The following is a 10898-nucleotide window of genomic DNA, read 5'->3' as shown; positions in this document are numbered from 1 at the left end:
CTCTGTTCTTGGGGCATTACTCTGAACTGCTACCTGCCATGTAGTTCTGTGTTCTGTTCCCTTCTCCCCTTCTCTGTGGAGAATGGAGAATAAACTTGGGTGCATGCTACCTCTCCTGTCTTGTTCTTTGACTTGCCACCGGCAGGACCAATATTTCCACGACACAGTCATTGACAGGAAGTGGCTGCAGTGTGTGCCGTGCTCTTCACTTCCTGCTTCACACTCCAGCCTCTCCCAGCCAGTTGAGCTACCAGGGAGCAGACTTTAGCTGCCAACAGCTCCCTACAGCCAGCCTCCACTGGAGCGCAGCTTTCCAGCCTCCTCTGCCTCTGCTGCCAGCTCTGTGGATCTCAGCTGCTTCCTCTCATGCTTCCTCCCATGGTTCTGTCAGCTCCACAACATCCACCAGCTGCTGTGTTTCTGACCACAACTCAACATCTGCTCTCAGATCAGTGCTGCACGTTGGTTCAACAACAAGTGTCTGAGTTGAAAACAACAGTTGTAGAAGCTGAGCTCGTTCTCTGCTGCTCTGAATCACAAACACTACGACTGCTCTCACCTTCTTCTCTCTGGACTCATCTCAACTGTTTTCTCTCTTCAGCTTCTTGATCAAAATCCTCACACACAAATCCTGACATGTATGAACCAATGAGAAGCTGAAGCTTCAAACAACTACAACAGCTCCAGTCAGTGAACTCACCCCAGAGTCTCCAGTCTACAGTTTGGACTCTCCAGTCCAGCACACAGACGCTTCACTGATGAATCATCCAGCTTGTTGTAACTCAGGTTCAGGTGTCTCAGGTGGGAGGGGCTGGACTTCAGAGCTGAGGCAATGACTTCATAGTGAAGCTCTGAGAGTCCACAATGAAAAAGTCTGTGATCAGAGAAGAAACAAAATGTGTGAGAGTAAAATCAGACAATTTGTACTAAACACACACAACATGTCATCATGTGATCAACATGTGATCTTCACACTCTGGTTCAGTTCATCTTCTCTCTTTGTGTTGGACATGAAACAATAATCCTCATCAGGGCTGGGCTGGAAAAACCCAGATTCAGATCCACCTCCTTGAATCAACCAACATCCATTCATCCAGAGGCCATGCCGCTTGGTACTCTTTCAACAATACCAACTACAGTTCCTTCCTTTCCTTTCAAATGGTCTCCCAATGGGTTTGTGTAGTTGAGAATCTTTATCACCCAATCTTTCAATCAACTATACAAAGCCAACTTTGCACCCTTATTTTGTAAAATTAAACAGGACCTAGAGTGATGGACGTCACTTCCTGTTTCCTGGTTAGGACGCATTGCCCTGGTCAAAATGAATGTGCTGCCAAGGCTATTGTATCATATCCAAATGATCCCTATCTTGTTTTCTAAAAGGGTATTGAAGGACATAAATGGATGGCTCAGCTCTTTTATTTGGAATAAGCGTAGACCTAGGCTTAAGATGGCAGTATTACATCTACCAAGTTCAATGGGTGGCTTGGATTTACCTAATATTAAAATTTATCAGCTTTGTGACCGACTGGGTTAAGGGTAAAACTTCAATCTGGTTGGATATTGAGACATCTTTGTCACTATACAAATTAAGACCTATTATTTTGTAATAATTTTAAAGAAATGAAAGCCTTTTGTACAAATCCTGTAACAATCAACACTCTAAAAGCATGACGGCTTGTCCACCGTCTCGAGGGAAGATCAAATATAACATCAATCTTTACCCCAATAATAAATAATCCTGCTTTTCCCCCAGGTTCTTCAGCAATGGTCTAATAAGAATATTAAATGTCTTGGTGACCTTTTCTGAGGTGATAAACTTTATGTCATTTGAACAGCTTACCAACAGTTACAAATTGGCCAAACAAGATTTCTTTCACTTTTTGCAAATCAGACATTATATCAGTATAAGTTGAAAGTGTCTCTGTGAAAAATGGGATACCATTTGGTCTCTTGCAAAAAGGATTTCAATTTGTACTCAGACAAGAGCAATACAATTTAAGATTACATATCCCCTCACCACAGGCACCTCTTCAACCGCTCTCTTCCACTTTGTGTCTCAAGTGTAAAATTGATGTGGGAACTTTAACTCATTGTTTCTGGTCTTGTCATAAACTTGAAAGATATTGGGTTGAAATTCTAAATGAAATGGAAAGAATTTTTCACATTAATATAGAAATGAATCCCTTGTCCCTGATTCTAGGTCTTCCAAGTGACCGTCTCAAAACAGCAGTCAACAAAAGATTGTATAATATTCTAACGTTTGCAGCTAGGAAAAATATTCTCTTGCAGTGGGTCAGTGACAAGATTCCCTCCGTCTGTGGTTGGCGTAAAATAATTTTTGAACTGATCCCTCTAGAATATCTTACCAACGTCATACATCACAGCGTAGATCAGTTCTACAGAGTGTGGCGCCGTTTTCTGGACTATATTGGACCGGACCTTTCCTCCATTCTATTTAAAGGTACTGTGAATGACCCACCACCTCTTGTATTATGCCATATGTTCATTTTTTATGTAAGAGCTGTTGTGTACATTTTGTGTTTGTGTTTTGTTGTCGTGTGTCTTGTTTTTGTAGACACTGTTGAAAATGAATGAAAACAAAAACTGCAATAAAAACAATGAAGAAAAACATCCATTCATCAAAGCCCAGATGGATGTTTAATCCTGGCTCCTGTGGATGACACGGGTAGATGTGGTCAGGTGAGCTCAGGTGTAGAGCTTGTTGCTCATGTTCAATAGAAAGTGCATTAATGGAACTGCTTTGGCTCCATTCATCATGTCAACATTCATGGTTTTAATAATGCAACAATTTACAGCATCAGTTCTCTGAGCGTCTCATTCATGTCCAAGTCAAACTGGAGTTGGGACTGAAATCTAAAACACAATCATGATGTTGAATCAGGAATCAAAGTGAATCAGAGATCAGATGGATTCAGGTGATCAGTGATCAATACCCAGCCCTGACCCTCACCACTCTGTCAGACCTGCACATTGTTCATGTCCATGTCCAAGTCCATGTTGGACTTTAATCGTCAAACTGAGACTGTGTGTGTGTGTGTGTGTGTGTGTGTGTGTGTGTGTGTGTGTGTGTGTGTGTGTGTTATTGATCATGTCTGGACTCACTCAGCCTTCCTGCAGTTCCTCACAGCTGGGATCAGTCTCCGTCGTCCCTCCTCTGATGTCTTGTACTTCTTCAGGTCCAACTCGTCCAGAACCTGCTCTGACATCTGCAGCATGTAGGCCAGAGCTGAACACTGGATCTCAGAGAGTTCCTTCTTTGATCTGTTCTCTGACTCCAGGAACTGTTGGATCTCCTGATGAACTGACTGGTCCTTCATCTCCGTCAGACAGTGGAAGATGTTGATGCTTCTGTCAGGAGAGATTTTATCTTTGTCATCCCTGTAATAACTGTCATCACAGTTCATCTTCTTCAGGTTGTTGATGGTTCTCTGGATGGTTTCTGGACTGTTGTCTGTCTGACCCAGCAGACCTCCTAACAGCCTCTGGTTGGACTCCAGAGAGAGGCCATGAAGGAAGCGAACAAACAGGTCCAGGTGACCGTTTCTACTGCGGAGGGATTTCTGCATGGCTCTCTGGAGGAAGTTAACCAGGGGTCTTGCATTAAATCCAAAAAAATTCTGAATCTTCTCAGACAAAGACTTCTGTTTTCGTTTCGTCTTTGTCTCTTTGGAGTCTTCTCTCAGGAACTTCTTGATGACCTGTGTGTTCCTGTTGGTGAAACAGTGGAACATGTAGACTGCAGCCAGAAACTCCTGAACACTCAGATGAACAAAGCAGTAGACTGTTTTCTGGAAGATCACACTCTCTCTTTTGAAGATCTCAGTACAGAGTCCTGAGTTCACCAAGGCCTCTGTGACATCCAGACCACACTGCTCCAGGTCTTCTTGGTAGAACATGATGTTTCCTTCCTCCAGCTGTTCAAACGCCAGCCTCCCCAGCTTCAGAAGAACTTCCCTGTCGGCCTCCGTCAGCTCCTGTGGACTCGTCTCATGTCCTTCACCGTACTTGTTCTTCTTCCTCTTTGTCTGGACCAGCAGGAAGTGTGAGAACAGGTCCGTCGTGGTCTTGGGCAGCTCTCCTCTCTGGTCTGTGGTCAACATGTGCTCCAGAACTGTAGCACTGATCCAGCAGAAGACTGGGACTTGACACATGATGTGGAGGCTCCTGGACGTCTTGATGTGTGAGATGATTCTTCTGGACAGATCTTCATCACTGGACCTCCTCCTGAAGTACTCCTCCATCTGGGCGTCAGTGAAGCCTCGGACCTCTGTTACCCTGTCGACACATGTAGGAGGGATCTGATTGGCTGCTGCAGGTCTGGAGGTGATCCAGACCAGAGCCGAGGGAAGCAGATTCCCCTGGATGAGGTTTGTCAGCAGCACGTTGACTGATGACGTCTGTGTGACATCAGACACAACCTCCCTGTTGTTGAAGTCCAGTGACAGTCGGCTTTCATCCAGGCCGTCAAAGATGAAGAGAAGTTTACAGACAGCCAGCTGCTCTGCTGTGACCTTCTGTAATGTTGGATGGAAAACATGGAGCAGCCTGAGAAGACTCAACCGCTGATCTCTGATCAGGTTCAGCTCCCTGAACGAAAGCAGAACCAGCAGACTGACATCTTGGTTCTCCAAGCCCTCGGCCCAGTCCAGAGTGAACTTCTGCACCGAGAAGGTTTTTCCAACGCCAGCGACACCGTTGGTCAGAACCACTCTGATGGGTCTCTGTTGGACAGGTGAGACCTTAGAGACGTCCTCACTCTGTTGGACAGGTGAGACCGTAGAGACGTCCTCTCTCCGTTGGACAGGTGAGACCGTAGAGACGTCCTCTCTCTGTTGGACAGGTGAGACCGTAGAGACGCCCTCTCTCTGGTGGACAGGTGAGACCGTAGAGACGTCCTCTCTCTGTTGGACAGGTACGTCTTTAAAGATGTCGTTGCACTTGATTGTAGTCTCATGGAGGGTTTTCTTCTTGGACGTTGTCTCCAGCTGTCTCACCTCATGTTGGGTATTAACCTCTTCACTCTGTCCCTCTGTGATGTAGAGCTCAGTGTAGATCCTGTTGAGGAGGGTTCCACTTCCTGTTCCACTTCCTGTTCCCTCAGTTCCTTCAGTCACTCGTTCACATCTGCTCCTCAGACTGATCTTATGTTGATCTAAAACCTCCTGCAGACCACGATCTGCTGAGAGACAAGAGACAGAGTCAGACTGAAGACAGAGAGTCTGACAATCTGATCAGATTATTTTCATCAGCTACAGAAAAACTACAGACAACAAAGAGAAGGTTTGAATCATCATCTTAAAGGCAAATTCAACTCGGGGGTGTATTTTCCTAACCTTTTAGGTCTCAAAGAAGGAATCTGAAGATTTTCAGTTTAATGTCTCCTGTTTTGCGGTAGTTGTGTCTGTCCCCGCATCGCCACGGCAGCAATGAATGGTAGCGGATGCAAGTTCTGCTGCTTAGGCTGTTTACATCCCTCAAGCCGCATTTTTTTCCACAGACAGCTTCAGATGGCGACTCAAACATGCACCCAGAAGTTTATTTACTTCAAGCAACCACGACATGTTTGTAAAACTCTATCTAATTCAAAGTCTCCCGGAGTCTCGCACGAGACCCAAGTTGACGCTCGGTGTGTTCAGGTGCAGTCGGAGCTACTGTTTGTGTCATAAACACAGGAATATCAACTCTTGACTTAGTCAAGAGTTGATATTCCTGTGTTTATGACTTCCAACTGCACCTGAACACACCGAGCATCAACTTGGGTCTTGACTCCGCCAGACTTTGAATTAGATAGAGTTTTACAAACATGTCGGCTTGTTGAAGTAAATAAACCTCTCGGTGCATGTTTGATTCTCCATCTGACGCTGTCTGTGGCTTTGAGGGATGTAAACAGCCTAAGCAGCGTAACTTGCATCCTCTCCCATTCATCACTGCCGTGGCGACGCGGGGACAGACACAACTACCGCAAAACAGGAGACATTAAACTGAACATCTTCAGATTCCTTCTGTTAGACCTAAAATGTTAGGAACATACAGCCCCGAGGTGAATTTGCCTGGAATTGTCCTTTAAATGTCAGTGCTGTGTGATGGAACAATGACTCTGGAGAAAACAACAGGTCCTGGTTTCACTAATGACCACATCAGCAGACAGATGTTCACTCTCACTTTGTCCGCAGCTGCTCTGATTGGCTGTCTGCAGCTCACCTCTGGTTCTGGGTCTTTGTCCATGATCCTTCAGGACGTCAGAGACACCACTCCTCTTCCTCCTGTCAAGACATTTCTGGATCAACAACATGTCACAGTCTCAGCTCCACATCTCTGATCTGTCTGATGGATCTGGTTCCTGGTTTCTCTCTGACTCAGGCTTCAACCTTCACTGACTCCATTTACTGCATTTAGTCCCTTCACTGAAGCATCTTGTTTCCTGACTCATTAGACATCATCTCTGTGAACAAATCCAGATGCTGCTGCTCAGACAGTGTCTACAGTGAAGCTCTGACATGTGAAACGCATCATTCAGGCTGTAAAATGATCCTGCAAACTGCTGTAAACTCTGTTAGAAACCAGCTCATCAACGTTCACCAAACCACCTGGAATTAGCCACGTCTTTAAAGCTCATGTTGATCAGCTGCAGGAAGAACATGGAGGAGGAACAAGTCCAGATGTTCTTTCATCAGATCAGTTCAGAAGAAACATGAAGAGACCTGAGCAGTTAGTATGAAGACACTGATCAACCACAAGAACCAGTTCCTGTTGACTCACAGTCACTATGAGCTGCAGGACCTCAACACACTCAACACTGGTAAAGAGGCTGAGCAGGTCTCTTACCGGGAGTCTGAAGGTCCAGGTCCAGGTCCAGGATCAGGGCTGAAGTCTGGAACAATTCCTTTGAACCGGTCACTCTTCAGAGATGGACAGGTGGATCCTGGAGACTCTGGTCCGTCCTCCTCTTCCTCCACATTAACACTCATCTTCAGGACTTCAGTCAGTCTGAGAGAGAAACCAGAAACACTGAGCAACACTGACGTTAGCTTCAGATCCAGCAGTTAAGGGGAAAGTTAAGGGGAAATTAAATTCAACAGCTGAGCTCTGAATCCACTGTTTATTTCACCTCTTACGTTTTTCTCAATTGCTAAGACACATTTCTCCAAAGCTTCTCTCCTTTTCTCTAAACTGTGAACACAAGCCCCAATTTTCAAGCTACATTCACAAAACCTCAGACTCTTCTTGCAAAACCAAACTTTCACCTCAAAACAGTTCAGTCTGTGCCCAAAATTGAACTACAGAAATCTTGCGCATTTAGCCCTTGTATGCAGTAGGCCTACGTAAAAATAAAGTACAAAGTATGATTTGATTCTGTATGACCATGGCATTGTTTTACTTTGATATATACATTTTTTTTTTTTTTTTACAGTTTTTCTCAGTTGCTAAAACACTAAACCCTATTGTCTGAACCAAATGCTCAGTTGCCTGAACCCAGTGATTGAACCAGTCACTCTTTTGGCAAAACCATCAGCACTTTTCACCTGTTTAGACACAACTTGCCAACACATTTTCATTGTGATGCACCTGTGTTGCATAACGGTGAGCACAGGTGGCAAAAGTCAAACACAACTAAAGCACGGGTGTCACCGGTTGAACACAACAACTCAAAATGGATCACACTTGAGGGAACATAAGCCAGTTCAGGATTAAGTCCTGTGGCCTGACCAAGTACGGAGAAATGATGCTGTGGCTGAGTTATGCACTTCTTAGTAAAACTTTAACAACAGAAAAGATAACGCGTCTTTAAAACCGTGAAACTGGTTTTGTGTCTTATTCTTTTGGTTTTTGGATCAATTGTGTTTCAGACTCTTCATCTTCTCTGGGTCAGTGTTGTTAAACTTTTATTTTGAAGGTCAAACACACATTTTTTACATTAAGAGGTGGAAAAAAAAACAGAGGATTCAGAGCTCAGCTGTCTGACTTAAGTCCCCTTAACTTTCCCCTTAGCTGCCTGTTACGTAGCACACACACACACACACAAACAGACAAAATATACAGTGTGTTAACAGTTTTTATTTCTCATATCAGCGTTTTGTCCTAAAACTGTATATTTTTAAACCTGGTCCCAGTGTGGGTAAATCTCCAAACGCAGCATCAGAAAAAACTAAACGGATCTTTAACGATGACGTCATAGCCGCAGCTCTCTAACCTGTAACCAGGGCAACAAACAGGTCGACCTTTCTTTCCTGTTTTTGAAATTGATTTCAAGAACTACCTTGAATGTATTAAAATAATTGATAATAAAAAATGTATACACACTGTTAACATAATTGAAGAAATATTTGGAGAAATGTAGCCTAATATGTCCTGCCATTTTCTTTCTTCCTTTTATTTAATTTCATTTTTTTTTTATATATTTATGTTACCTATGTAATGACTTATGCACTTTATCCACTTTATGTCTCATACTGTATTTGTTTATTTAATTCCTTGATGCCTGAATGTTTGTATTGTCCACAGTCAATGTTCTGACTGTGATTAGAACTTTTAAATAAAGTTTGAAAAAAAAAAAAAAAAAACCAGGGCAACAAACACCGCTGGACGTAGAAACTACAACAACAATGTGGGACTAGTGTAAAGCTTTTGAAGGACGAAGCAGAAGCAGATGTTTTAGTCAAAGTGTCGGTGTGGACAGGGCCTGAGTCAGACTGAGACAACAGGAAGTAGCTGTCCTCCTGCTGTCCCCCCTTTAGTCTCAGTAGTTCACTCTGACTCTTCTTCCCTCCACACTTCACAGGGACTGACACTCACACACTTTAACGGTGAAGAATAATAATAAAGTTGTTTAACACTCACCTAACGCAGCTTCACTCTCAGTCCTTCATGCCGTCTAAACATGGCGTCAACTTACTGTAATAGGCTACTTCCACTTTCTCTGGGCCTGTCTCCTCCCTCTGTGTGTTTACAGGAAACAGCTGACACTGTTACTGACAAGGAAAACTAATGTCTGAGAAAACAGAAACAGATTTTACATTTTATAAATGTTGAAAGTTCCTGTTGAGTTGTACTTGTTGATTTTCAGAACAAACAATAACTCTGTTTAATAAAATCTTTACAGTAAAAGGTTCTGCAGTTCCTCACTCTGACCACAGGGAGGCAGTCAAGTCCAACTCCAGCACTTACTTTTTTCAATGAACTTTATTGAAAAACAACTGTACTACATGCTAAATAAATTGGTTATCTAGAAGTGGATGTGTAGCTACGTATTTTTTCAGTATTTAAGTCAGTGAGTGCGCTGTTTATGCTAATTACTTACACTGCATATAATATACAGAAAGGTGTATGTTTATTACAAATATTAAAGGTGCACATGTCCAATATACAGGATGTTTTATGTAATGTTGTCCAGATGATATGTTTTTCCTTTTTTCTGGACAGAACCACTCACACAAAGCTAAGCCCATGTTCTGTATTGTTGCTTGAGCTTATTAAAGAGAGTCCAGAGCAGCATCGTTTACTAGTTCAATCAGCTCCCATTCAACTTCTAATCAATAAATGTGTAGCTCCGCCCACAGACTGTGGATCGGTTCAGCTGGAGAGGCTGGAGGAACCCGGGTCGGCTGCTGAGCAAAATCAAACATTTTGATTTTAAAGGGATAGTAGCATTTTTTTTAAAGTGGGGTTGTATGATCTCCAAATAGCCCCTAAGTACTTTAATTGCAGTAGAAGACTCTCTGCACTCCTCCCGTTAGCAACGCCAGCCCATAATAGCCCTGCCCAGAGATTTACAACATACAGTGTTGTGAACAGACCCAAAGAAACGGCCTATTTTCACGGCCTAAAAGAGGTTTTACCTGAAAAAAAATACACAGTTCCATTGTTCGCTATAATATAATTTTTTCCAGCCCTTCAAAGTGCAGGAAAAACACAGTTTTTATTTGGACCTAACCAACTCACGTATCCCTCCGCCCAGGGTTAGCGCCCGCCGATCAGCAGTTGGTTAGGTCCAAATAAAAACTGTGTTTTTGAGGAGTGCAGAGAGTCTTCTACTGCAATTAAAGTACTTAGGGGCTATTTGTAGATCATACAACCCCACTTTAAAAAAATGCTACTATCCCTTTAAAGTAAAAAAAGAAGCTGATTCTTAAAGTTGAAATAATAAAGTTTGGTTTTAATCAGAAGCTGTAACGTTACAGCTCACAGACGACGTAATCATGATGACATCACAACCAGTTTTAAAAAGACAAACTCATTTTTATTTCAAACTTTCAAACAGGAAGTCACTTTAATGAGACGGTGATGTCACAACTGACTGATGATGTCACAGCTTCGTCGACCTGCAGATGTTCAGACAGATGTTCTGCTGCCGATCGGCTGATCCCATGATGCTTTGCTCCGTTGACTGACAGCTCAGAAGTCTTTGTAGTGCAGCAGCCTGGACACACAACAGGAAGTCGTTACACACACACACACACACACATTAACATCAGCAGGAGGAAGAGAGAGCTGATTGGCCGTCTGACCTGAAGAGGGGGGCGTGTCCTTTGTTGTTGGCCAATGAGAAGAAGCCGCTGTGAGGAGAGAAGTCGAGGCAGCTGGCCCGGTACACGAACTTCCTGTTGGACACCGGGAAGTTGGAGAAGACGCTGAGACTGGGCAGGTGGACCTGAGGGGACAGAACCAGGAGGAACCGGGTCAGAACCAGGAGGAACCAGGAGGAACCAGGAGGAACCAGGTCAGAACCAGGAGGAACCAGGTCAGAACCAGGAGGAACCAGGTCAGAACCAGGAGGAACCGGGAGGAACCGGGTCAGAACCGGGTCAGAACCGGGTCAGAACCAGGAGGAACCGGTTCAGAACCAGGACAGAACCGGGTCAGAACCAGGAGGAACC

The 10898-nt window shown here is 43.8% G+C and overlaps 2 protein-coding genes across 3 annotated transcripts in view; both read right to left on the bottom strand.

Annotated features, from left to right (window-relative positions):
• The window catches only part of LOC310989775 (NACHT, LRR and PYD domains-containing protein 3-like), an 82030-nt gene extending 73160 nt beyond the window's left edge, over window positions 1–8870 (bottom strand). The window contains exons 1-6 of the mRNA XM_083976923.1: window positions 8863–8870; window positions 6850–7032; window positions 6226–6287; window positions 5019–5200; window positions 3127–4745; window positions 701–874 (exon numbers count right to left, since the gene is read on the bottom strand). Coding sequence (XP_083833049.1) covers window positions 701–874; window positions 3127–4745; window positions 5019–5200; window positions 6226–6287; window positions 6850–6992 — 2180 coding nt within the window. The 5' untranslated portion in view covers window positions 6993–7032; window positions 8863–8870. The remainder of the gene's footprint in view (window positions 1–700; window positions 875–3126; window positions 4746–5018; window positions 5201–6225; window positions 6288–6849; window positions 7033–8862) is intronic.
• The window catches only part of utp18 (UTP18 small subunit processome component), a 33070-nt gene that overhangs the window by 7709 nt on the left and 14463 nt on the right, over window positions 1–10898 (bottom strand). For both annotated transcript variants that reach the window (XM_083976508.1, XM_083976509.1), the window contains exons 12-13: window positions 10530–10672; window positions 10237–10441 (exon numbers count right to left, since the gene is read on the bottom strand). In XM_083976508.1, the coding sequence (XP_083832634.1) occupies window positions 10417–10441; window positions 10530–10672 (168 nt within the window). In that variant the 3' untranslated portion in view covers window positions 10237–10416. The remainder of the gene's footprint in view (window positions 1–10236; window positions 10442–10529; window positions 10673–10898) is intronic.

Source organism: Trachurus trachurus, assembly GCF_905171665.1.
Source record: "Trachurus trachurus genome assembly, chromosome: 8".
Classification (NCBI taxonomy): Eukaryota; Metazoa; Chordata; class Actinopteri; order Carangiformes; family Carangidae; genus Trachurus; species Trachurus trachurus.
This window is presented reverse-complemented; position numbering and strand designations above follow the sequence as displayed.